This window comes from Equus caballus, chromosome 20 (genome assembly GCF_041296265.1).
Source record: "Equus caballus isolate H_3958 breed thoroughbred chromosome 20, TB-T2T, whole genome shotgun sequence".
NCBI lineage: Eukaryota > Metazoa > Chordata > Mammalia > Perissodactyla > Equidae > Equus > Equus caballus.
The window spans coordinates 5,681,523-5,709,169 of NC_091703.1; the positions used below are offsets into that span (position 1 = coordinate 5,681,523).

The 27,647-nt window shown below is 55.7% G+C and overlaps 1 protein-coding gene across 1 annotated transcript; it reads right to left on the reverse strand.

Moving 5' to 3' along the window:
* Window positions 1-269: 269 nt before the first annotated feature.
* On the reverse strand, window positions 270-27,005 carry PXDC1 (PX domain containing 1). The gene is made up of 5 exons (XM_023624375.2): window positions 26,464-27,005; window positions 12,509-12,600; window positions 11,705-11,822; window positions 5,498-5,609; window positions 270-1,475 (listed from the first exon to the last, which is right to left on the reverse strand). The coding sequence occupies exons 1-5, from the start codon at window positions 26,717-26,719 to the stop codon at window positions 1,358-1,360; spliced, it is 696 nt and encodes a 231-aa protein (XP_023480143.1). The 5' UTR covers window positions 26,720-27,005; the 3' UTR covers window positions 270-1,357.
* Window positions 27,006-27,647: the final 642 nt, after the last annotated feature.

The window sequence follows — 27,647 nt, forward strand, 5'->3', positions numbered from 1 at the left end:
GGGCATCCCAGCCATGCAGCGGGTCACAGCAGGGGTTCCTGTGGCTGCTGAGGAGGAACACAGAGACGGGAAAACCCTCAGTGTAAACAGCAGCCCAGGCTGTCTGGTCACTTTTCAGTTTGGGCAGATTACTCCCTGGAGTGAGAACAGAACACGTTCCCTAAATAACTATAAGGCAAGATGCTCAGCGCCAGCCCTGAGGGGGAGTGTCTAGTCTCCACCCCTCCCCAGCCACACCTCTATACAGGAACACCTTAGACTGACAAAAGTAGAGTAATATATTTTATTTAATTAAAATAGATTAAAAAACAGGCTGTGTAAAAGAATTAGGATTCTCAATAATTTACTATTATTTACACTAGCAAATGTGGGTCGTTAGTAGACACTGGGAGAGACAAACGGGCAGGACGCAGACCCTCCCCCAGGACCCAGGGAGCCCGCGGAGACTCAGGCTCCCTCCTGATCTGTCCTCTCGGGGCACTATGGCAGCCGCACCAGTGAAGCTGGGTGGACAGCAGAGGGGCGAGCCTCAGACGGCCCGGGGACCACTCTGGAGGCTGCAGGGATGCGGGCGGGCCAGGCAGGAATTCTGTTCCTCTTGAGGAGAATCATTGCCTCTCAGTCTGGGCTCAATGGGCCCCTGACCCCGGGGCCCCACTCCCCATTCACGACTAACCTTCTGTAAACACTCCCTTAGGCTGACACAAAGCCCAGAGTTTCCAGATAGAAGATGAAAAACAGAAACGAAAGCCACATATCCTGGTTCCCAGGGAAATCCGGATTACCTAACATGCCCTGCCCACGGGTCCAGAACCTGGCAACTCATCAAAATCGCCCCAAAGTGTTTTGTGCGCTTGTGGTGTGAGGGAACGGTGGGGAGGGAGGGGAGGCCAGCGATCCTGGGCCACGGTACCAAGAGGAAGGCTCCTCCCCAGGAAGCAGTGACAGCGAAGGAGGACCCAGGAGAGGCCCTGGGGGTCCTGCAGGCACTTGCGGCTCCACACACGGTGGGGAGCGAGTCTCAGGAACGCAGAAACAGGCTGGTTGCGCCAGTGGAGATGGAAGGCCACTCCGAAGCAGCAGGCCATGTGGGGACTCCCATGACCTGATCTGGCTACTGGAAACCTTGGGGTCAGCCCTGACCCTGGAGACCCCTGCTGTGCCACTCACAGGACACAGGACACGCGGGCCTCCTGGGTGCAGGCTGCCGGGTGCGGCCTGGGAGCAGAGCCCGGCTGGCCCCTGCAGGCACCGCCAGACCGAGGCCCGGGACAGAAGCTCTGGCCTTTGGAGCTGGTGCAGTGGACAGCAGCAGAAGCAGCAGTCGAGGGCTGCAGATGTGGGGCCCACTGGCGATTCAATCCAAAATGTCCGTCTCAAAGGGGACCAGGTGGTAATAGGACAGGTTGGTGACATAAGCTGCTGGGTCATCGCCATCCTCCAGTTCTGAGGTAAACTCACTGCCGTTCTCAAACCTGAAACGGGAAAAGACAGAGGTGAGGGCTGGAGCTGCTCACTGACCCTTGACCCCACCAAAGTGGAGAAAGAAAGGGCAAAAGGTCATTGGCAGGAGGGCACTTAGGGATCAACGCCAAGCACAACGGAAGGGCTTTCCAGGATGCGGTCACACTGCGCAGGCCCAGTGGACGCACGGTCTCGTCAGTGTGCATTTAGGAAGGACGTGATTACACGTTAGGTGAAATGAACCCAATGCCAAACTGTCATGGCTCCGGCTTCCAGGGCCTCAGAGGCTGCTCTCCATGCTCATTGCCCATCATTTACTGAGGCGCTCATTGCTTCATTCACAGGGTGATTCCTTCTCTCTAGGGGCGGCTGTGTGTCGAGTCTGGGACACACCTGAACAAGCCAGGCAGGGCCTGTCTTTGGGAGCAGACACCTCCCTGTGCTGGCCCTACAGACAACGGCAGAGATGGGCGGGAAGCTACTGCACCCGCTCACCCCCCAACTGCCCCCTGTGCGCTGACGAGGGGGCTGGCGCAGGGGCAGGCAGAGGGCCGGCAGGGGTCAGCGGAGGGAGGGTTCCTTTGGGGGGTGGGCACCCTCGTTTGGGTCCATGTATTCAGTGAGGGGAGTTTACACGGGGGAGGGGAGGCAGGAAGAGCTCAGGGAATAACACGTACCCCAAATGTAAGGTGACACAAATATCTTCCTGGTCTTGATTCCCCCATGAACTGAAAACATCTCCACCCCGTCTAACCCAGACGTGGCCTCCTAAGCTAGAAAAGACTCCAAATTTTTAAAAATGCATAACAGAGAGAGAAATGTGCTTTTTCCGTTTTCCTTGACTGAGCATCAGTCTGAACAAAATAGGCCAGTGGGGTGGGGAAGGAACTGCTCTCCCAGGATGGGGGGAGCCCTTGGGCCCCAGCGCCCATGTTCCTGCCTTGATTCCTGGCGTTCAAAGTGTCGCTGACCAGTCAACAGTTGTCGGAGCTCAACTACACCTAGAAAGCTCTGGAGTGACAGAAAAGGACACAAACTGACCAGCAGCCCAGCAACGAGCGTCTGACTGGGCTTCCCCAGCCAGGGAGCCGCCGGAGGCAGCGCCGCCCCTGCATCAAGAGCGCACAGTGAGAATCCCACTGACTCCAAACGCGCTCCAAGGGGCACGCTTCCTCCAGGTCCAGGCTGCAGGTTCAAAGTCGAGCATGAGCTGATCACGGCTTTGAAATTGGACAGAAACGGCCAGAGGTGGGTCTCCCTTTAACTCCACAGTGAGGCGTGTGTGTGGAGATGCAGGGGCCTTGACATCTGTGCCCTCAGGAGAGAGCTCAGGGCCCAACTCCCCTCCCCATGCTCCCTGCCCTGGTGGCACCAGGTTGCCGAGAAAGACATGGAACTGTGGACAGAAAAGTGTGTGCAGCCTGCGAGGCAGCGGGTCTCACGGAGACAAGACCAGCTCTCCAACTTTACACAGGCTGTTACATCTCTTCCCTCAGCCAGCGCTGGCCTGAAACCACAGGGGTCTCGCGGGTGTGGGGCAAGGCTCAAGGCGGGCAAGGGCCAGGCCAGATGCACCGCAGATGGCTTCCTGCCCCTGCTCCTCCTCCTGTCCTCGGATCAGATGACCCTGAGACCCTAGGGGGGAAAGGGCAGCTAGGATGCTCAGGAAACGCGTCACCAGGCTGAGTCCAGGGTCCTCATCCATCCCCCACAACCCTCGGCAGGCTTGGCAAATACCTCTGCTCCTGAGCTGTGGGGACAGTGTGGGGGCTCGCCTCAGCACTGGGGTGGACGTCTCGGAGCCTGGTGACCCCTCCAGCCAGCCAGGATCTTCCCCAGGCAGAAACCTCGCTGTCCACTGACCCATATCGCCGTCCGGCACACTCCCATTCCCCGAGTGCAGGGGAGCTGTGGTCCTGGGTGCTGGTCCCTGCCCTCCCCAGGGACAGCATGGGGACTGCCTGCTCGGCTCCGTGGCACATGTCCTGACAGCAGGCCTGACAGCACTGAATTCACAGCCTCGAGGCCAGTTACCCTTAAGTACCTCTGAGGACAGCTGCGGCCAGGAAGTGAAGCCTCCGGCTACTTAAGGGTCATCTCTCCATGACCTGGCCCCGTCGCCTCCCCGCCCCCTCCTGACAGCCCTGAGGAGTGTGCACACAGATGGCTCCTGAAGGACAGACAGCAGCAGGCCTCGCTCTCTGCCCTCGATCAGATGCCCAGTGGGCTGCCGGCCAAGTCAGCAATCCTCTGACTGCTCCCAAGCGCGTAGGGGCGACGGGTCTCGGTGGGGCTTTCCTGGGGTCGCAGAGGTATTCCCCTGCTTGCTCTCCCGGCCTGCAGGCGGCCAGGAGCAGGCAGCTGTGCACCAAGGATGTCTCCCCGTCCACACAGAGCCCCGGCTCGAGGGGAACTTGTGCTTCCATCCCGGCTTTCTCTCCGCGTGTCTCTCAGCAAAACTGTTCACAGTGGAACTGACTTCTCAAGTCTGACCTCATGCCAGGCTGCAGAAGGCCCCTCGAGGCCTCGTGGAGAGGTAAAGGGTCGGAGAAGACTGGGAGCCAGAGCCAGGACCTGCAGCAACTGGTGATGAGGCAGAGTCTGCCTGTCTTCTCCACCAAGACCAGCAACCCCTCCCATGAGGTAAAGGACTTCTCCTTCCAGTCGCCATTTAACACACATCGACCTTGCACTGCCACGTGCCAGCCCGTGTTAGCACGGAGGACCCTCGGGTCATGAACGACTGAGCTATCTGGACACACATGACGGGTACGGCGCCACATGGAGTCACAGCAGGGCAGCATTTCAGAGGTGGGCCGGCCCTCCGCCTTGCCAGCACATCCATACACCCCCGTTTCATGACTCCTCCACTGTGAAAGCTTCTGTGCCATCCACCTAAGGGACACCTAAGAAACTGAGCAAGTGGGGGCTGCTGGCTGGGGCCCGCTCCATGGGCCGAGAGGCTCCCACCGAGCTTCAACACAGAGTGGGGTCCAGCACAGGAGGCTCGAGCTGCCTGCTGGAGCCCAGGCACACCCTGGGGTCATGCCCTGGCCTGCAGCTGACTGGCCCAGATGTGTGTCCAGGCACGTGGGTCTGTCTTCGTCCATTTTTATTTGTGGCTGATTGGGTGGCGTGGGACATGGGACTAAGGAGGCCCCTTGATCCCTGGGTTATGCTGCTCATGTGCCACAGGGAGACTGCACATTCAGAGCTGCACACTTGGCGTCTGAGTTTTTCACAAGGACCTGCAAGGGCGTCTTGGTCCCCCGTGAGGATAAGAGAAGCGGGGAGGTCAGTCACTTCCCGACGCTCACACAGCCAGCAAGAGCCCTGGGCTGGGCCTCGACAGTCACAGAAGCTGCCGTGTGACATCCCCTCAAGCTGCCGCCTGATGCCTCCCAAGGAGACGACCCGGAAGTGCCCCAAGGATGAGGGCGGCTGTGCCTCATGGGGCCTAGGGTTCGGGCTTTCCTGGAGCACTTCTCATGGTCAGAAGTGTTCCTCTCAAAGGGAGGAAGACCGGAGAAGGCAGTGGCGTGTGGCTGTCCCACCTTCACTCATCAGACACGTCCTCCCTCCCTCGAAACAGTGCAGCCCGCTGGGCCAGGCGCTGCCGTGAGCCACACGGAGCCCACCTGGGCATCAGGAGAACTTCAGCCCTGCGATGTGAGGCTGATGTGCAGGTGGCACTTCTCCCCTCCCAGGAGAACAGGCCCTTTGAGCCAGGAGGCTTGTGGCCCCCACAGCCCTCAGCGCCCGGCACAGACCAGTCCCTGAAGGCTGGCCACCTCTCCTCAAGGCCCCTTGCAGCCGTCACTCAGCCGGAGGAACTCTGCTCCCACAGGTTTAAGAATCGAGGTGTCACTCCTCTAGGAAAGGCTGACACCCTAAATCAGTATCCAAATACCGATGGGGGCTCGGCGTTCCGGCCATATCTGTCTCCTTGCTACAGAGTCCCTGAAATGAAGCCCCTGGCACCCACCGACAGCTCGGGGTCCTTCTATAAAACTATGCAAATCACTGTACTTACAGATGCTCAGCTGGGTCCACAGCCAGGCGCTGGTCTTTTCCGTTTGGTATACTGTGGTCAATAACGATTGTTTCTGTATTTGCTAAACAAAATCCATTGGACCTCATGATTTCTGGAAACGAAAGGAGTAAGGTAACTATTCAGAAGGGGTCAGATTTTAAAGTTGTGAGGTTTGTACCGATCTCCCTACTTCCCTCTCCACTCCTGCCCCCCTGCTCCCCTACTTTAAGAGAATGCTCTGCTCCCCCAAGGCCCAGTCTGGAGTGCTGCCACACAGATTCAGGAGGCACAGGAGCCACACCTGCTGACCCATGCAGGCCGAGAGGCGCATCTCTCCCCACAGCAGGATGCTTCGGCTATCCGAGCGCCCTCCCCACACGCCCTTCCCCATGGGTTCAAAGCTGGGCTGAAAGGGTACTGGGCTCGCGTCTATCAGTCTGAGTTGCGTCTAGGTCCCTCGCACACTGCCATGGGGCTTTGCATAGGTTACCCCATCTTCTAAGCTCCCACTCGTGTCTGAGACACAGGGGATATAACACCATCAACACCCTGGGTTGCTGGGAGGATCAAATGAGATCAGCATGCATTTTAAACCAAATGGGTGACTTCACTTTTGTACTTTATATAATTCTGTATATAAACTGATAATCTAATGAAAAGCATGAATGGTGGTAATTTAAAAAGACCAACAAGAAAATGTCTTCGTATGTCTACGTGGGCTCTGTGGTGTTAGCTTTCAAGGGTGGAAGTCTGGTGCTCATGCAGTGCTGGAAGAGGTGGGACCTGGGTGCCTGAGAGTGTGGCAGCTGAAACTCCCGGGTTGGGAACTTGGACCCCGCAGCTCAGCCCAAAAAGGAGAGCCATGACCCTGGGACTCAGCATCCTCAACTGGAAAATTCCACAATTGTATGGGATTATCTCCAGGGATCCTTCCAAATCTAAAGTCCCATGACTCCCCGTTCTACCATGCCCTCTGGCCCATTTAAGTATAAGTAGCAAGTGCAGCTCGACCCACTTCTAACATCTGGTGTAGCTTTCATTTCTATTTCCCGAGCAGACGACAGACACTCCAAGAACAGATCTGGAGCCATGACACTCCTCCCAGGTGTTGCCGTTCTGCAGCTCCCTGAGAGGCTGCTCAGCTCCTGACCTCAGCTCTCAGTCAGCTCACACTGTGACCCTTGTTTGTCCTCCCAGGTCAGGCCCTCTACTTACTCATCTTAAAAAACATGCTTAAAATACACTCCAAATTCCTGGTGCATTCTCAGATCCAAAGGATTATTACCCTTCATTCAGGGCCTGACACACGGGGACACACAGCTCACTCGAGCCCGTCCTCGCCTCCCTATGCAGATCAGGCGACAGGCACACTCCTCCCGGCCTCTCAGTGGGCATCTGACGCTACGGCAGTCTGTGGGGCTGTCTTCTTTACTTTATCTCTTACATTTTACCACAATTTAGATTATTTTATTCCCATGTATGGATTGTCATTTTTTATAATGAAATTAATCTTCTGCTTATTTTTAATCTTTCTAGGTATTTGGTTCTCAGTTCTTGGAATTTCTCTCCATATGAAGAGAATTAGGGAAACTACACAAAAATGAAGAGAGAAAAACGGAAGATTTCCTCCTCACCCCACAGGATTAAAATGACTGTTCATCAACCAAACTTGCCAAGTAACTGCTGAAATTTCCACTTGACTTTCTGGAGAAATGACAGCTCATGTTTCATTGGTCTTTCAGCTGCACCAGCCCAGTTAGTCACCCTCCGTGTGACATGAGCACACGCTGTCTCCTGCCCTGCCCTCCCTGGTGGAGCCCCCAGGCCCCTCTTCCCTGATGGAGAACCAGCACGGAGGGCCTGCTGTGACAAGAAGGAGCAGAGAACCAACGAGAAGTCAGAGCCTGGACCCTCCGGGGTGGACAACATTTCCAGTGCAAGAAAGACAAAGAGAAGATGTTCACTGAAGCCTGAGTGGACAGACAGACTCTGAAGCTGACCCACCTGAAGGGAAGAGAAAGATGCCCTCGCCTCTCGGATTAAAATGCAGGCAGCACAGAACCACTTTCTTTAATGCTGTCAAAACTGACTCAGCTCTGTCCGTCTCAGGGAGCACATTGGACCTCAGTGGACGGCAGTGCAGCCTGCCCACAGCCCCAGCCCCCTTCTCCCACCCCTTTGCCAAGGAATTAGGGGAAAACCCTACAAGTGAAAACAAATGTCAGTGCCGCCAAACATTTGTGAATGTTATGAAGAGATGCCTTACATAGCAACTTTCTAATCTTCTGTAAATGTGAAGTTTGGAGCTCTAGAAAATGGAATCTTTACCAGCCCCCAAAACAGACTCGTAACAAATCATTCCTTAATCGTCTATGCAAAGAAGCCTCTGTGCACAGAAATGTGGTCTAATGGTTTGCAAGGCCAGCTGGGCCCTCGAGGAAACTCCAGTTCTGCCATGCATGCCTGGGGAACAGGTCACTTCTGGCTCAGTTTCTTCATCTGTAAAATGAGAATAACAGTACCCATCCTGAAGAGGACAGGTGTAGATTAAATGAGATGGTCTTTGTATGGAACCTAACAAATGCAGGAGGCTCAATAAATGGTAGTTATTACTATCATTGTTGCTAATGTCTTCCTATCTGTTGCAACATGCAAATGAAAAGAACCGAAGGAAATGTTACAATGACAGAAAAACTATACCATCTGAAGCCCATTTCCAGCATACTTAAAATGTGAATTTTTAGAAGTCAATTTAATATCTATAGGAAAAATCACTCATGAATTTATTTACTTTAATCGCATACATGACTGATTCTATGAAATAGCCCATTTTCAGGCTACTTTTTTACATTCATATTTTTTTCACATGAAGAGTCCTGCTTTGCCACCTCATTTTTTTTAACTTTTTATTTTGAACTAATTTTAGAATTATAGAAAAGTTGCAAAAACAGAATAGAGTCCTCACATATCCCTCACCAGCTTCCCGTCATGTTCACATTTTACATAACCACACTACCACGAGCAAAGGCAGGAAATTAACATTGGCGCCACACTACCAGCTAACTCCTCCCTCCCTCCAGTCTCACCAGCTTTTCCACCACTGTCCCTTTTTCTGTTCCACACCCAACCAGGACCCCTTGTTGCATTAAGTTGTTGTGTCTCAGTCTCCTAGACCTCTGACAGTTCCTCAGTCTTTCCTCAACTCTCAGGACCTAACACTTTCGAAGAGGGCTGGTGAGTTACTTCATCAATATTTGTCTGACGTTTTCGCGTGCTTCAACTGAGGCAGGGCTCCTGCAGTGACACTGTGTTCGCTTGGTGCCTCATATCAGGGGAGGGTATGTGACATCCACAGGCCTGACTGCAGGCATGTTGGTCTGGATCACCTGGGTAAGGCGGTATCTGCTGGGTCTCCAAAGTAAGGTTACTCTCTTTGTCTCTCTAGTTAAAAAATATCTTGGGGGAGATCTGCTGAGACCGTGCAATTCCTGTTTCTCCTCAAACTCCTGCGCACCAAGCTTAGCACCTACGGGTTGGTCTCTTCTGCAACACTCACTGCTCCGGAGTCTGCCAAGGGGTGATTTTGTGTCTTTAAACTGCAGCCGGCCCACATGCCACCGTCCCTTCAGCTCATTAATTCTTATGCTCCTTTTCTCCGCAGACGGTTAGTCCCGACCCCAGAGCATGCGCAGTGCAGCCTTCCTCCCTGTCGACCGCCCCCCCTCGCATCATCTTTTCACTGTACCCCAACAGCGGGACGAAACCCAACGCAATGCCTTTTCATTGCCTGGCTAACTGAAGCGTTATCCCTGCAGGGTGAAGATTAAGGCTGAGATTGTACAGAGGCCTGGTTAATGAAAAATGAAATTATAGTTCACTTCCAGGCCCCATAAACCCAAACAATCAGAATTTTGTGGCTGATATCGATTAGTCCGAGCAGCCAGATCAAGGCTGATGTTTATTCTTCCTCTGAAACTGCACAGACACAGCCATGGGACAGAAAACTAAATGTACGTTTTCTTAGATTTGATAAGCATTTAAACTGAGATGGGACAAAGAATGCTGAAGGTTGTATTGGGCCAGGCACCACCAACCAACGAGGCCACATACTTCGGGACGGCCCTCGCTGGAGCGCCAGTGCGCAGGATCCTCACGCCGCGGGCCCCTCGCGCCATCTAGTGGCAGCAGCCTCAACGTGTGAAAGAACAGGCAGCGCGTGCAGAGGCGGACGAGTGCGAAGAGCGGCCTCTGGCAGCAAAGGGTGTCAGTCCCGTCCCCCAGGGCACCAGCTCCCTAAGCGCCACGCCAGCAGCTCAAGAAGGCATTAAGACATCTGAGGGGCGAGGAGGCGAGCTGTGAGGTCACAGCAAGCGAGGGCGTTTTCACGAAGGAATGGAACTCAGCAGGACAGGAGCGGACGTGGAGGCGGGGTTGTGTGAACAGGAAGAAGATGGGAGGCCCCACACAGGCCGAGCCCAGCCCAGAGGAGGCTGAGGGTCGGGGTGGAGGGTTCTGGGGTGATCAGACCAGAAAGCTGGAGTGAGCCAGACTCTGCTGTGCCTGGAATGCCTAGGCACTTCCGCTTTATCCTGAGTGTAAGGTTTTGAGAAATCAATGAGCCCAAGAAGTCAGAGTCCTGGATGACTGACGTTGGTACTCAGGGTCAGTCCCGGGGACAGGGGAAGGTTGACAGAAAGATGGGTGATGTCCTCAGGCCGTGGGGTGCTCTTCAGATCCTGAAGCTCAGAGCTGGGACCCCCAAATCCAGCAACATCCCAAATGTGGGACCAAGGCTGAACAACACGGCTTGCCCGCGTGTGGACTAGTTCTTCAAAGGGATGGTGGTGCCCTGGTAAATAATAGTTTCACTAAAAAATAATTTTGAATTTACCACAGTTCCTTGTCTTTCTTCACTCAGTGAATAACCAAGGACACCTTACATCTCACGGGAACACCCCTCACCACTTGCACATCTGCACACTAATTTATGTTGGGAAGCACCCATTCAGTGAGGGCTGGCTGGTGCTGGAGCAAAGACGGGAAGGGTGGGAGACTCCAAAGGGAGACCCCTAGACTTGGTGCCTAATGGATTAGAGCAGAGGAAGAGGAGGAAAGCCCGGGAGGCAGAGGAGCTCAGCTCTGGAAGGGTGCCTGAGGCTCTCCACCAGCCGGCCACCTCTGCAGGCACGCATGTGACAGGCCTCCGGCCTTTGCACCCAGGCCTGAAGCTTGAGGCAACAGATTTGCTGCAGACTTGCAATTGACGTTTACTAACCCCACTGCTGGGCAGCCCCGGCTGTTACAAAGTGTCCTGTGCTGAGCCAAAGTCGGCTGCAGTTACTTCCACACACTGCCATGTCGACGACGAGCATGACACCCAGGATGACCTGAGCTCCTGGCTGCCTCAAGGAGGTTGTGACCCCTGCCTTCCCAGGCCTGGACGCAAGGCCTCACTGATGCTCAGGTACGGTAGCCAGGTAAAGCCTCTGTCCTCAGTCCTCGCCAAAAGGCACTGAGAAAGCATTTACAACCTCAGCATGGGACTCGACGCTTATCCCTGTTAAATGTCATCTCATTACTTCCAGCCCTTTAGGATAAACACGGGGCATGTGTTCACCAAGTCACTGATAAAAACAGGACAGTAAGACAGAGGGCTGGGGATGGTCCAGGTTGTTGCATTCTAGGAGTTATTCGATCAGAAGCAACTCCATGCAGCTCGAGTCTGTCCCTTTTGCATTCTGGGGCCTCCAGGGTCAACCTGAAGCAAGAGTCTAGCTCCTGCCACCACACGAGGCCCTGAAAGGATTCTGCTGCTCTATGCTCTCATATCTGCTCAAAACAGCAAGAAATAAAGCAACACAGAAACTCCAGAGCTGGGACTCCCACTCAGGACCAAGAACAGAGGCTTGCCCGCATTCCTGTGGACAGCACGCAAAACCCAACCCAACTGACATAGGGCTCCAGAGCCCTCGCTGAGCCCTGAGAGCCTCAGGTCCACGGACATCCCACCAGGATAAAGGACTGCCATCTTCCTGCCTATGGAGAGGGCTCCGGATACCACGTGCCAGCCAAGGAGGCCTCCCAAACTCCCCTGCTCTGCTTTCTGAGGACACACAGGAAGCTGTCTTGGGTAGATGTCCAAAGTGGCAGACACAGAAAGGTTCTGGAAAACCCAGCCCTCCCCCTACACCTGCCCATCACGCTCACCTGAGATTTTCACCGGACTTTGAAAGCTGGGTTGAATTTTATGTACGTTGTCATTTTTTAACACCTGATCCAGAGGAGATCTTTCAAAGAAGGTGAGCACGACTTCTGACCTAGAATACTGGGAAGAAAGACGCTCGTTACTAAAATTCAATCCTGCCGCAAGGTGGCCCGTCTGACGCCCAGCCCGAGAGTTCAGACCCCCCGCAGGGCTGACCACACAGTGGGGCTGTGATGGCCAACACTGTTCCTTTATCTGTGGCCCCATGTGGCTGAAATGCAAGGTCCGAGGGACAGACAGGAGGGGTTAATGGCAAGAGCGGCTAGTTTGTCTGAGTTCTTGGTACGTGCCAGTGTTTCGCACACATCCCCCTTCACTCTTCAATAAACTTTCCTGAATCACAGATGAGGGAGTGGAAGCTCCGGAGATAAGCAGACCCCCTCGACCCCAGTCCAGCTTCTCAGTCGATACTCCACATGAGGCCAGCAAGCTTCGTTTAAAGGCCGCCCACCTAGGTCACCGTGAATGCTGCCCTCGGCTCCCACGTGCCCTCTTCTAAAACACCCTCGGCAAGACCAGTGGCTTCTGAGCGGAGGAAGAAAGCAAAGACCACCGTGGCAGACGGGCCACAGCCTCCCTGCTCCAGCCTGCCTGGCCCCTCACCTCCACCTTTTCCCCAGGGAGCAAAAGCGGAGCCACTTCCGCCACCCACAGCCTGCACCTCCAGGGAGGGGGAGCAGGTCAGTCACGTGGAAGCCACAGCACGTGCCCCCAGCTTCCAGCCCAGCAGCCCTGCGGGGACCGACCTTACACGGCATGCCGATGATGGTCTTCAGCAGCTTCTCCACCTCGTTCAGCCTGGTCTCTATATCGTGGGCCTCCTTTATGGCAACCAGTCCTAGAATTGAGACAGAAATGCCTAAGTCAGAAAAGCAGACCAGGAAATGTGCTTCTACATTAAATACAAGACAACAGGCACCCCACGACGAGGAGGGCCTCCCCCCGTGTCACCCTCCACGAAAGAGTCTGGGAACATTAACTCAGCCTCGTGTGTGCACAGCCATACTCTGGAAGCCCTGCTCACAACCTCCGCCTAAGCTTCAATAACCCGATGAACGATTTACTTGTGTGCTGGAGTGGAAGTTGTCCTTCCAAAAGGAGAGGTCTGGCAGGCTGGGTACAGCGGAATGAGTGGGGCAGGCAGGCATAAGCCATAGCTAGACCGAAAAAGCCCCCTCTGAGCAGCTCCATAAACACTGGGGACACAGCCAGAGCTCAGCTGGGGACCACTCATACCCCGCCAGTGTGGTGGCTGCAGCCAGGGGAGGTGGCCCAGGACCCAGCCACCTCCAATGATACAGCAGAAGGACTTGCTCTGCTGGCAGTGGAGCCCATATTTAGACAAGTCATTTAAATGCAGGTTTGGAAGGGAAAAAATCTGATCTTCACCCGGAGAAAACCAAAGTGGGCATGACCCAGGACGCTTTTCAGGAATCTGAGCCTCTGTCCTTGTCACAGTTACCAGAAGTCCTGGGTGGCTGCTGGAAAGGGCAGTCTTGTGTTTTTAAAATGCTCTCGCATGGAGATGCGGGGTGCGCTTCTGTCTCCCCAGGAGCAGCACAGAACGAAGATCCTCCCACCAGTTTCTACGCATTAGCTTCCAGCGATGAGAAATGAGGTCGCAAGGACCCGGCCTCTGCCCCAGACTCCATGTGGCTCAGGATGACTGTCCCTGTGAGCTGTGACCAAACCACAAAGGCTGAAATCCCACAACTATCATCAGCTGCTGAATCTAGGTTTTTCATAAGTTCTGGTTTCATTTTGTTTTACAGGAAAAAGAGTTGTTCATTTTTCAGGCAACTCACTGACTGAGTCTACATAAGCGACAAAACTAATCTCCTAAAGTCCATGACAGAAATGAAGAGGCCCAGAGCATGTGGTCCCTGGAAACCAGGGGCGCCCCCAGACACAGGGCGAGGGCATTTCTGAAGGCCTGGTTATAGCGGGTTACAGTGGGGGACCCTTCATGATGTCACCTGGAGTCGCGAACAACTTCTGGTCAAGGCCAGAAATTGTTGCCTTGACTCCCTAAAGCACAGGCCACCTTAGGGGCAGGCGACCCTGCTCGACAGTGGGGCTCCTGGGCCTGCCCGACTCCTCAGACACACAGGCCCCGGTGGCCCGTCAGCACTGTTCAGGGAGCAGGAGTTCTAAAGGTGGCTGGGTGGGCCATGGCTCACCCCAGGGAAACCCCGGGCCTCTGTCCATGAGCCCATGCACATACCTCAGCACAACGCGCTGGCTGTCACAAGGGAAAGGGACCCCGCCACCTTCTCCCCTCTCTCCCAGGTGGCCCAGGCCCCCCACACCAACCTGCAGGTTGGGGGAAGGAGGGAGAAGAAGGAAGAAAGCACCAGAGTGTCAGATCCTCTGGATGCCTCTTCCCCAGGTCCTGAATTCTTTGCCTAGAATTTCAGATACACACACACACACACAAAGGCACGCGTGCTGCTCTTTGCACCAAAATGCTGATTTCCTGCTTGCTACAGAGATGTCTACGGAGGGAAAGAGGAGGATCAAAATCCTCTGAAAGTGGTTTTTAAAGAGAGGAGTTATACAGATCATCCCACGAGCGCTTCTTTATTCTAAGATGAGCAGAACTATTATTGCAGTCCAGCTTTACTACAGCCAGAAGATGAGTTTTAAGTCAGTCACGTCTATGACACAGCAGCTGCATTTTCATGTTCCGTACGTCCGTCTGTAGGAAGACTGGCCTTTTGCATGGTCAATGCATACGACACATTTATACCCATTTTACAGGATATAAAGCATAATTTAACAATCTCAAATGAGTATACAGGCTTATAATTCTTGTATCTTTGCTGCAATGACAGATTTTTGGTTATACCTTTGATTTAATTAATGTCCAGCCCATGGACTGGTGCATAACCTCCAAGGGTAAGACTTAGATAAATACGTTCTGCCCTATACTGATCTTTCCGGGGAGCCAGACTCAGCAAATAAAACACAGGACACCTAGCTAAAATTGCATTTCAGATAAACTATGAATATTGCAATAGTGTGGAAGGACTCACACTAAAAAATTATTCATTGTTTATCTGAAATTCAAACCCGACTTAGTGTCCTGTATTTTATCTGGCAACTCCATCTTCTACATGACTCGTTTTCCACAATGAAGTGGAGAAAGACAACTACATGTGGGCCTCAGAAACGGTACCGGTATTCTGGCTCGGTGCAGGCCCTCCCGGATGGGACCCGGCCCACCTCCCTGCACTGTGCCCTGCGACTCGGCCCACCCTCACGCCAACCCCGAGGAACTGGTCTATGCTACCCAGACCCAATCCGCTGGGGCGGCGCCGCCCACGAGGAAGGGCTCCACCAACTCCCCCGGATCCCTAAGGGTGGGCGCCGTCCACTGTGCAGCCTTCCCACACCCGGGATGGGACCAGTCTGCCTCTGGGCTCCTCCGCGCCCTTCACCGCTCGCCACTGCACCTGCTCCTTCACCTGAGGGTGGCCCCGAGTCCACAGGTGACCCTGAGGCAGAGGTGCCTCCGCTCCTCTCGCCATCACCAGTTTTCAGCACAGAGCCTGACACGAGCAGGGCATGCAGTGTTTAAAGTTGACACAGGGGCTGGCGGGTGGCGCAGCGGTTAAGTTCCCACGTTCTGCTTCGGGGGCCGGGGGTTCGTGGGCCCGGATCCCGGGTGTGGACATGGCACCGCTTGTCAAAACCCATGCTGTGGCAGGTATCCCACATATAAAGCAGAGGAAGATGGGCACGACGTTAGCTCAGGGCCAGTCTTCCTCAGCAAAAAGAGGAGGATTGGCAGTAGTTAGCTCAGGGCTGATCTTTGTCAAATAAATAAATAAATAAATAAAATAAAGTTGACACCGGAGCACGGAGTCAAGAAGTCGCTCTCTCCGGGGGGCGCGCTCCATCCTGCCCGCAGGGTGCTGGCCCTGCTTCATGCTCCCCCGCATCACACTCAGCCAGACCCCAGCCAGAATCTTCCGCTTGGCTGGCTCTGGGTCACAGGCCGCACAGGAGAGCTGCCCGGGGACAAAGTGGCAGAAGTGTGCCGAGTCACGGGCTTGCCGGTTTGCTCCCATCCGTGGAGCAGAAGCTCACGGCTTCCTTGCGCCTGTCTCGTGTCCTGAACCGCAGCCCGCGGTACCCTAGGAAACGCGAACACGCTTCACAACCAGCGGAGGTGAGGACCTGTAAACGCGCAGGGAGGATGCTGGGACCCCTCCCTGCAAGAACAGGCATGACGGGTGATCGCTTTTCAAGCTCTGGCTTTTAGTTGGGGCACTTTTTTATCATGGACTTCCCCATCACGGGTCCCTGAGTGACGAGCTGGCGATCTGGATCAACTTTTTTGAGGTGCTGTCCTCCTTTCTCTGAGGAAACCCACCCCCGGGAACGTCCAGGATCGCTGGCCTCCTCCCTACGAGGAGCCTCAGCTAGTCAAAGGCAGAGACTGGGGAAGTGATGGGCTCAGCCGAACTTACCGAAGCCCCACAGCGGCAGGACTGGGCGGACCGATGCCGCCGCCGCGCCCCCGGACTACGAGCCCAGCGCTGGGACCATCACACACCGCAGGCCCCCGGCGCAGGCCCCCCGCGCCAGCGGAGCCCCCAGCACCCAGACGAGGGCAGGAAGGAGTCACTGCTCCCCAGGTGGCTTCCAACTGCCTGTCCCTCTTAAAACCCAACCTTCACATTTCTCTTCTCTCCTGGGCCCCGGATATCGCCCTCCTTCAATTGTTTTTAAGTGTTTCCCATGAAATGGTGGGTACATTAAATGTGTTGGGAAAATATTTTAAAAAGACAAACAAAACCAAAACTGCCGTCTGGGGCCACAGTGCAGAAGTGAAATAAAACTTCATTTTAAAATTCCTAATTGTTTCATACACTCGGGTTCCTCCGGCCAGGTTTCTCAATTTCACAACAGGTGGAAACCTTAAACTCCTGCTAGTGAACCCAAAATTATTATGATTCTCAAAAGGATAGAGCACTGAAAGGTGAAGTGTGGGCAGAACCCACATTTGGGACATTGCGCTATTTTTCAGGGACAGATGACAAGAACTATGAGTCCGCAAAGTACTGGTACCCCAAACTAATTACATGCATTAGGGTTGCTTTTTATCCTATCTTGTATTTACCCTTGGTGACCGAAGAACTTTGGCTCTTAATGGTCAGTATAGCTTTCCAAATATCAATTGTTTACAGTAAATAACAATTTTAAACCTTATTTTCAAAAATGTGCTTAAATACAATAATTTAGGATTATCTAAAACTTTTCAGTTTATATTCCCAATATTGTTGATGGAATGAGAATTCTGTGGGGATCTTGTTTGACTCATTTTTACTATCTGAGATCATAATAATAAAAACTACAAGTAGAAAATGATTGTGAATTTGCACAGTTGAACAGAAAAACTCAAACCTCTCTTGGTTATGAGACTGTCGTTCCAGGACTGACCAGCAGGGGATGCTCGCACTCTGCAGAAGCCATGGATTCGGTCCAGTCAGGACTATAGGAAGGGACAATCCTCCACTAACCACATTCAAACACTTCCATCCGGAAGTTGACTCAGAAGACTTCATTGCCCCCGGAAATTTCTCTAATTTCCAATAAAGCATAATCACTAATATAACATCAACTTTAAGAATTTCCTCTATACAACTTGTGATGTGAAAATTTTAACCAGAGTTAGCCCAAAACAGTAAAAAATTTGAAAGCAAAGGATTGATACCATGATTGTATATAAATCTCAGTGTGCCAATTTCACAGACATTTGGGGGCTAAAAATCAGCCAAGAGCAGCTGGGGTGCCCTTTCTTTCTAAACTAGTTTAGCCATGAAAACTGAGAACACAACACGTTTTTCTGTGAGTTTCAGGATCGGCTTCTTTACGCAAACACAAACACCTGGTGCCTTCCTGGAAGGCAGACTGAGCCTGCTGCTGGTGAGGGCACACAGAAACAACCACTCCCTGATCTCAGGACCCTGCGCCCAAAGCCCCTGCTGTCTGGGGGTCTGGGCTGAACACCTAGGCTCCTGTCGCAGGATGCCCCCCCAGACGGCCCGCAGTCTCAGGCTAATGTCAGTGCCTTCTGCAGCTGCAGTTCTGGAAAGGATGACAAGGTGCTGTTGGGTAGATTGGGAAGGAAGACTGTCCTTTACAAAGCGCACTGAGGAGTGTCCATTACCCAAGAACACAAGTCTCTTAAGAGGGGACTCACGCGACAGCGCCCTCGGGAAACTGTGAACTTTCAATAACAAGTCCAATAACAAGTGACATTTAAAGAATTCCTTTTCCCTGTAACACACGTGTCCATGAACACGCTCAACAGAGAAGCAGGTCGCGTGGGTGAGGTGACGGATGCGGGGTCACCTTGTAGGCAGAAGAGATACAGTCTTTAAAGTTCAAGAATAGTACAAATTTTGGAAAGAAAACATTTTAAATTTTCTAGGAAAACTTGCAATACTTACTTCCTAAGTACCTGTTTTCTAAATAGGTAGTCAACATGTAAGTAGGAGTAAGAAACGATGGGCCTGACAAAACTGAGTGGGTTATTCTCTGTACACTTAGGCACCCCAACGGCAGTCCTAACTCCCTGGAGACACAGCAGCTGTACGCCATGCAAGTCTCGCGTGCTTCCATCTGCGGGGTCCCACACAGCACTGACGGAAGAACAGAAACCCCGTCTGCCCCTCGCTCCCACCCTGTTACACACAAGGCGGTGCCCAGCGGGGTCCCGCCCCTCCATCGGCCGCCCTCGCTCAGGGATGCTCACACCACACTGTAAGAGCTGGGAATGCTGATTGACACTAATTTCTCCTCTGCATTTTCCAGGAATAAAAAGCAGGACAGGGAAAGTAGGAGGAGCCGGAAGAGGGAGAGACAAATACTGCTTCCTGAGGACCCAAGAAGGGGCAAAGCGAAGATGGGCTTCCCACCTGTAAGATGCTCCCTTGAGTGGCTATGTTATTTTATCAGCGTGAGAAGATAAGTGTTTGACTGAAACGTCCTGATCTTTACTGCAAGCTTCCCTTACTCCTTCTCTGGGCCTCTTCTTTCTTCTCTCCCACTAAAAGCAGAATTCCCTTACTAAACTTCACACTTAACATGTCTAAGAAGCCATTCACTTAGCCAGAGGTATCACGACATACCACCCCGTTCTAGGCTCTCACAGGAAGCACTTTGCATCCACCAGTCCCCAAGTACTGCCTGCACCCCTGCCCTGTGCCAGGCACCCCATCAGCTGTTGGGGGTACCGTGGCCGACAGGACAGGCAGGACCCTGCCTCCCCAGTGCTTTCATGCTAGCCAGGAGCATGGACATGAGGCGAACACTGGCCACAAAGAGTGGGGTGTCACCTGGGAGGCTAGGAGGACTCCCAGCAGGGGACCCTCCCTCACCAGGGTAGGAGGCCTGAAGGCTGAGCAGATACAAGGGTGTGAGGGAGGGAGGAGGGGAACGGAGTGGGATCAGGAAGAGTGGGGGCCCTAAGGAGGCCTGGATGGCGAGGGCAGGGGTGGGGAGGGCTGAGATGAGCAGGGCCTTACAAACCACCTTAAGGGGTTGGCCCATGGGGGGCAGAGGGGAGTCATGGCTTCCCATGTAGGCTCTAGGCGCGAGAACTCCGCCCACTTGGCACCTCTCTCTCTTACGTAATACAAACACCAGCCCCAGGACTCCACAGTAACCTGCCCCTTGTGAAGCTGCCCCCAGCACAGTCCTTGACCCACATCAAGCACCAAATTCTAGTTTCTGGACCAGTGAAGCCACAGGCCTGGTCTGCAGGGGCCCCACTGAGGTCATGGTGGTGACCCCCTTCTCGGGCTCTCTCTGTAGCCTGGGCATGGGCTGTCACCATCCTTACCTCCCCAGGGCAGGAGGACAGCGGGCACACCTGGAGAAGGCGCTGTCAGGGGCAGCAGGCTGCACACCTGTCTGGAGGACTTTCGGTGAAGGGACTGTGTGTTCGAGAGCAAAGGGCAGGAGCTCCGGGGTCACATGGGCCTGAGCCCAAAGCCCACAGCTCCCACGTGTCCAGCACGGTGCTGGGCACTTTGTGGATATCACTGCTTCAGTACCCACAAGAGCCCGGCCATGCAGGTATCATTACTGCTATGTTATGGATCACGCACCTGGGGCCTGAGGAACTGAGCAACCAGCCTGAAGTCAGCTGGCAAGGAGCAGGTGACAGAGCCCAGATCTGAATCCTCACCTTCCACAGCCAGTGCTTTCAGCCGCTCTGCCTGACCCCTCCCACTGTGACCTTGTGTCCCCAGATGGGTCACCCAGTCTCGCAAGGCCTCATTTTTCTCCTGCGGGAAACAGGGTGGGTTTGCGGTGGGATTAGGAGATGCTGTATGTAAAAGTCTTAAATACACGTTCATTCCTTCTCTCCTCCCTTCCCAGCCTGTCCAATTGCTGCTCATCACATTTTTCCTTCTGATTCTAAGTTACACATCAGCAAAGGATGATTAAGATGTTTTGTTCTTAAAACAAGTATGAGGTAAAACTTGCCAGCAAAACGGCCCTGTGGTTGTGTCCACTGTCATGACTCCACTCAGGCAGGGGTAAGAAGCGGGGTGGACCGAGGTGTCTGGAGAATAACATCGCAGCATAAGGGTCTGCGCTCCCACGTGACACGCCTGTGCCACCTCCGAAGCCTGACCAGCAAAGAGTGGGGCACAGACCCCTCCGCCCTACTTCCTCTCTGCCCCTCCCATCAAGGAGGGGCACCGGGTGGAGGTGGGGGGACTTCTTGGGCCTGTTCTGGGACAAGAGGACCATCTTTGTAGGGGTGACAAGCAAAAGCGGCCAGCGGATACCTACTGTCACCAAGAAAGTAAAAGTGAGTGAAAATACCAACAAAAACAGATTTCAGTGGGAGGGCGCTGCCAACCACTGCTAACAGTGGACTCTCCTATTGGCTTTCTCCGCTTCGCTCCAGCAGCTGCTCCCAGAGCCAGCACTCCCGCCCGATGCTGCACGCAGATGACATGGCCTGGGGTGTGTTATTGATGCCACGTGGGTAAAATGCACATGGGGTTCATGACCCACCACTCCTCTCTTCAGCCTCCTGAATCCCACCCCGTGAGCACCGTGCGGCTTCAAGCTGTGCTTCTTGGAGAAGTGGCTAGCTTATCATGTCGCCGCCATCTGAGTAGTGTGCAGGGCTCTACCACCTTTCACCGGCACTTTGACTCCGCCCTTGACTTGACTGTTTAGATGCAGAAACACCTTTCCCTTTTGGGAAAAGGTTTGTTAAAACAGACGGAGGGAAACATGAGGCCCAGACTTCTTTTAAAACGGGAAGGAGACCCAAGTCCCAGGCCTAGTCCAGGGCAGCCAGGATGCTACCAGTGGGTTCACAGTGCCTCTGATCCAGAAGCAGAACCAAGGTTCTCCTTTGAAATTTGGCGGAAAGTAACCATGACCTAGAAGCAAGCAACTGAACCGCCTCTGTAAGGGCCCAGTTGCAGCCTCTCTGGCTGAGAGCTTGGATCAGGTCACCTGGGCCGTGTCTGTTGTACCCCCCACCCGCCCGCCTTGCACAGGGTGAGGTCTAATGGGATGAGATCACTCAACCACAAACCAAGGCATGTGGCAACTTACAAGGAAGAAGAGGACAGCAGACAGAAGGAAGAGAGAGGAAGAGCAGGCTGCACGAGGTGGACGGTCGGCACTGGACCGGACTAGCAGCACATGCTGCCCTGGGCTGTGGGAAAAGCACGGCAGCCCGGAGACCTGTACTCGTAGGAGACTCAAAAACAGATCTGCGAGTCAGAAAGAGCCCCTCAGATCCCCCTGTGAGGTGAAAACAGCCCGTTAGAAGGGGCAGGATGCCCAGAGATGATGCTACGCATTGGGGGGCCTGTGTCCGGGGTGGAGGCAGGCCCACCGGGCACCTCAGGCAGGGCCCATCAGGCAGGGCGGGCACGGGCTCTGCACCCCTCACCCGCTGCCTGGGATCCTGTGGCCTCTGCTCTTTTTTCAGCCACTTTCACTAAGAAGGTTGACTCAGCGGCTCTGTGGTTCGTCCCCCGCATCGGTGGCATCCTCCCCCTTGTTTCTTGGTAGCGCAGGGTCCGTCCACGTGGGAGCAGGTGGGCAGGCTCCGGCCTGGGAGTGAGCACGCGTCTTCCTAGAGCGGTCAGGGCAGAGGCAGCCTGGCGGCGGATCCGTGTCCAGGCCATTCTGGTGACAGCCTGGATCCCTCCCTCCCGTTCCTCGGATCTCAAACCTCAGACGGTGGGCGAGTGTGCAGGAGGATGGACATCCTCGGTGACAAAGGTGGCAGGACGTCCTCAGGTCTCGGACCTCGGACGGCGAGAGAACGCACAGGTAGACAAATGTCCTCAAAGAGAAAGGCAGACGGACAGGCCACCAGCACCACTCGTAGGCTCTCCAGGACAGTCCTTGTTTGGAGAAAAGGCTCCAACGTGGCATTCACAGCCGGGCGCCTGCACCAGCTCCTCCAGGCCCCCTCAGTGAACGGCGTCCCACGTCTCAGGCTGAAGGCCCTGCTGTCGGCCCTGACGCTCCTTTACACGCCCGTGTGGTCTCCCAGTAATCCTGTGGTCTCCCTTCCAGACACATCGGTGTCTGACCACTTCTCACGCCTGCTCAGCCACAGCTGGGGACCGCCAGTACCTCTCCCTGCTCTCCCTGCCCCTCCAGTCTTTCTCAGCATAGCAGCCAGAGTGTGCTCAGATCAAGTTACTCCTCCACTCAAAGCATCTCTGAATAAGAGCCCAAATCTGAGCCAGATCTGCCCACTCCTTGCCTCCGTGACCGTCTACTACTCATCACTTCCTTCTCGCCACAAGGGCCTCCTCACCACTTAGAGCCGCCAGGCACACGTGGCCTCAGGGCCTTTGCACTTGCTCTTGCCTCTGACTGGAAAGCTCTTTCTTCCCCAGATATCAACCTGGCTTGTTCTCTCTTCCTTCAGGTCTCTACTCAAAGGTCACTTCCTCTGAGACCTTCCCCCCCCCCCCCGACAGTCAACCCCTCCCCTGGGTCCTCTGCCCCTACAAGTCACAGCCCCTTTCTTCACTTACTTTCTTTTTCTCCTGAACGTTTACCACTAACATATTTTCCACTTGTCTTGTTTATTATTGGATTTCTCCCAACCAGAACGTGAAAACCATGAGGCAAAGATTTTGGTGTCTGTTTTGTTCATTGATGTGCCCCCAGCACCTAGAACAGTGGCTGGCACATGACAGGCATTCAGCAGGTACTTGCTGAATGAATGAATGAATGAGTGAACAACCAAATGTTGATTTCACAGTAACCAAGAACCAAAGAGCAGCTGCCTACTTTGGAAACAGAACCTATTGCTGTGGTGGTGACCAGGACAGCTCAGCCCTCCCAAGGCCCGAAATAGATGCCACCAAAAAGGATCAAGACAGTCCAGGAGCCCCAAACAGTCCATGGGGAATTCTGCATGTTTATGTTTTAATGGTGGACCTTCCTGGATGTGAGAGGTGTCCTAGGTAGGAGCCCTCGGCCACGGTCTGGTCAGGAAACCCTGAGCCACGTTAAGTACCGCACCGAGGCCACTTACGTGAAAGATGGCCCCACAGGGTCTGAGTGGGGAAAAGGTAGAAAGGGGACACCTTGGTGACCCAGAGATAACATCCGCAGGAAGCAGCTATCGCCATCCCCTAGGGTTGGGCCACAAGAAAGGAAGAGGTGGGGCCATCAGATCCAGATGAAGAGGGCAGGATGAGAGGCCAGGATTCCAAGGAGAAAGCAGAGAGGACAGACTCAGGCCAAGTCCTGAGGCCGGCCTCGCCCAGACAGAAGGCCAGAGAGGTGAGCTGGGAGCACCGCGCCTCCGCCCCACATGGGGCGTAAAGGCCTCCGCACAGGTGTCACTGAAGCCCACAAGACCCGGACGGCGGCCACGCCTGACAACAGCGTGTGCAGCAGGAGAAAAGCACATCGTCCCCATGCAGACGTTCTCCCACTGCAACACTCGAGGGACTAGGAAAAGGGCTCAGCACCCCTTTAACTGCCTGTACACTCAAAACGCAACAGCAGGCATGGCTTTCACCACCGAAGGCATCCGTGAGACGTTTACAGGGGCTCCCAGTCGGCTGCCAGCACGAGCAGTGACCCCAGACTTCCTCACCAGCACTCCAGTGAGACCGGGGAACACACGCCTAACCCAGCCCAGAAACATTTCAGTGAATTTAAACTGAGGGAGTCTGACAAGGATCCCATGACAAAAACTGGCATTGCCAACGCCACACACATTGGTTGCCTTTTGTATTTACAGTTCGCATATCCAACCTTCCTATGCAAATAACAAATCTGCGTGGAAATAAGGTGGAATCTTTTTGGACAGGACCGTGATGTATTTTACTTAGCAAACAATTTCCCTGGACTTAAAAGGATCTAAGAAATGAGAAGGACTTCGCCTGGGATGTACAACAAGATGCAGGTGGTGCTGGCGGAGGGACCAGTGTGCCTGTGTGCAGACAATCAAGACTAGAACCTCTGTTCTGATCAAGGTCACCCCTCCTGGGAGCGCTGGGCCGGCCCTTGCAGGAGGTCTGTGCTGCACAGGACCCCAGCCGAGACGGCGCCAATGGTTCCACCACGGGCTGCTGGAAAGTCCCTGACACCCACCCACTGGTCCTCATCCTAACCGCCCCGACACCCCTGCCACCACCACCGCGTCTAATGCCTATTTCTTGCGTCCCCCCTTGAGACACTTGAAAGCAGCCATCGTAGCCCTTCTGAGCCATCTTTTCTCCCTGGCGATGATCATCTTCCTAAACCTTCCTCACTTACAGGTGGTCCACTGTTCCGAGGCAGTCTCTGTGTGTCTACACCTCACGAATCCAGAACCGACCCAACACAACTCCCATAAGCACAGGAGGGACAGAGCCAGGGCGTGTGCAAGGCAGGCGGGTCCCGCACCTCCCTTCCGCTCCAGCTAAGGTGTGTTCACTACCATGTCCCAGAGCAACTAAAGCCAAACCCTGCTCCCCACTAGCTGTACCCGAGGCAGAAGCAGCTGATGCTGAGGGCAATCACCACAGTGAGCATTTACGGAGGGCTCACCATTGCTAGACACCCTACTGTGCATTTTAATCCTCCTATGCACAAAGGCAGGCAATCCCTACTATGTCACAGCGGAGGAGTGACACGGGGAGCTGATGCCAAGGCGTCGGGCTGGGCCCACAGCTGAGCTAGGCCAGCTGACCCGAGTGAGACCTAGATGGGAGTGGGCGCAGGCACTCCGCCAGTTCTCTGGGGCTCCAATTTTTTATGGCCCACCTTGTTCCAAAAAGGATGTAAGTCATTGAATAAAGCCCTGTTCCTTCATCTAAGCTTTCCTGATTTGGGCACTCATTTGTTACATTAAAAAAAACAACATACACGCCCAAATAGCAAATCCAAGGAAAACCGCTGCCATGCTTGAAATAATACTAAACTATCCCCAGAAAGGCTATAAACGTGAGAATCGGGATCAAAGAGAGAAGCCGGAAGGGCAGGCCTTCCCACTCAGGGCCTGCAGGCTCTCTGGCTTTGGGAGCCTTTCCAAACCATGTGTCTGCCAGAGGATGTGTCACCAGAACTGAGCTAATTATCCCTGTAATTCACACGCTGGGGTGGGGGCTATCACCAGGGGGTAGAAGAGGTTATCTCAAGACCTCAGGCAGAATGCAGCTAAGGAGACCTGCCCCGCCCCCCTCAGCTTCAGTAAATGCCCCCAAAGGGGCCGCCAAGGCTCTGCTTAGAGGCTGCAGAGAGCAAGGCTTCTCGATGAAGTGGCACCGACTCCAAGAGCTGCAGGTGGTCACACACTGCGCAGAGGGGGGAGCCTGCTCAGAAGCCCTGCAGACTTCCTGGTCCCCCCTGCCCCCACCTCTCCTCCGGCCGGCCCAGGCTCCCCACCGGGCGTCCAATCCCTCCCGTCACTCCAGCCTCTCTGGCTTCCTCCCCTCTTCCAGCCTCCTGTCTGCCGGGCCTGCAAAGGGCAGCCCGTGGGATGGGCGTCAGCTGGGCGGTAAGAAATGGGAAGCCACAGTGGTTCGCTGAAAACTCGAGTCCCCGCAAGCCAGGACCAGTCACAAGGCCACAGAGGAGGCGGCTGCAGTTAATCCAAACCGAATGTGGACCCAGCCCTGGGTGGGGACCTGGGCTCTCCCTCGGCGGCCCCTCCCGAGGAGTGACAGAAGGCTGCGTGGCATCTCGCGCTCAGGCTTCTCCGTCACCCGAGAAGATAAGAGGCACGGCTGCCAGACACGACGCGACCCCCAACCGGACGCTGTCGTTAGCTCTTCCCAAACGGTTCCCCAGTCCCCTCCTGCCGCCGTCCGGGCAGGGCGGGGAGGGAGGCGGCCACCACTCCCGAGCAGGGGCTGGTGCTGAGCGACCTGGGGGCCGCCCGGACTCTGGCCGCCGCACAGGTACTGGTCAGCGACTCGTCGTCGGTGACGGTCAGGGCGCGCGTCCCGCCGATCTCGGCCGGGAGGGCCTCGGGACTCCAGGGGCCGACTCCTCGTCCTTCCACCACCGCCGCCCTGGGCATCCCTCCTCTGGGGCGGAGGGTCCAAGTGTGTCCTGTCCCGTGCCGCAATCGTGGTTTAATCAACTTCCCCTGCGTTCCCCTCCTCCCTTTACTGCACTTCAGAACGACCTGGCAACCCTGCCTCCCCCAAGACCCCACCGGGGGCCCCCCGCCCCGGCCCCGAACCTTGCCGCAGCGGGGCGCGTGCCAGCTCGGGCCGGTCCTCGGGGAAGGCGTCGCGGAGGCGCTGCCACAGGCGGCCCAGGTCGGCGAAGCTGCGGTGCAGGTAGAGCACGCTGCGGTCCGACCACTCGGTGCGGATCTCGAAGAACTCCTCCTCGTCGCCGCGCCGGCTGACGATGAGCCTGCGGATGCCGTTCACCCAGCAGCCGCGCACGAACATGTTCACGAGCGAGGTGCCCTCAAACACCGCCGAGGCCATGCCGCGGGCCGCGCATCCCCCGCCGCGGGGCGCCCCCCGCCCCGCCCCCGCCCGCCGGCAGGAGGCGCGTCCGGCCGGGCCGGGCTCTGCCGGGGGCTGACCGGAGCCGGAGTCGGGCAGGGGCTGTCTGGAGCCGGGGCCGGGCCGGGCTCTGCCGGGGGCTGTCCGGAGCCGAGGCCGGGCCGGGCTCTGCCGGGACCGGGGCCTGTCCGCGGGCTGTCAGGGCCCGGGGTCCGTCGGGTCTGCCCCGGGCGCCGCGCACTCCGCCAAAGCGCGGCGACGAGTCGGCCGGCGCGGCCGGGCGGCGGCTTTATAAGGCACTTCCCATCGCGGGCGGCGCGGCCGCCGACGTGAGGCCGCGGCCGGTCCGCCCTCCTCCCGCCTCCGGGGAGAGGACGCGCCGCCGGCCGCGCGGAGGGAGGGCCTGGCCGCCGCGCCCGGGCCCCCGCCCCCGAGCGCGCGCTGCTGGCGCCGCGGGGACCCCGGGCCGCCGGAGCGGGGCCGAAACCCGAGCGCTGGGCCCGCCTCCGCGCCCGCCCGCCCGCCGGCCTGCCGGCCCGCCGCTTCCGTCCCCCCGGCCCCGAGCCGCTGGGCCGGACTGGGCGAGACTTGGGGGAGGGGTGTGGGAGGGCGGGCCCGGGGGCTGTTTCTCCTTCCGTTTCTCCAGGCTTGGGAATCCTCCTGCGCCCCCGCCCCCGGCCCGCGACGGGGCGGACCCTGCAAGCGTCGGGCAGGGGAGGGCGGCCCGACCGCCGAGCGAGGCGCGCCCTGGTCTCCGCACCGCCGCCTGCCTACCCACCCGGGCCGGGGGGCAGGGGGGCCGGGGGCGGGGGGCCGGGGGCTGGGGGCCCGACGCCGAGGCCGAGGCCGGCCCGCCCCGCGCGCGTCCCCCGCCCGGCGTCCCCCCGCGCATTCCAGTCGTGCCACA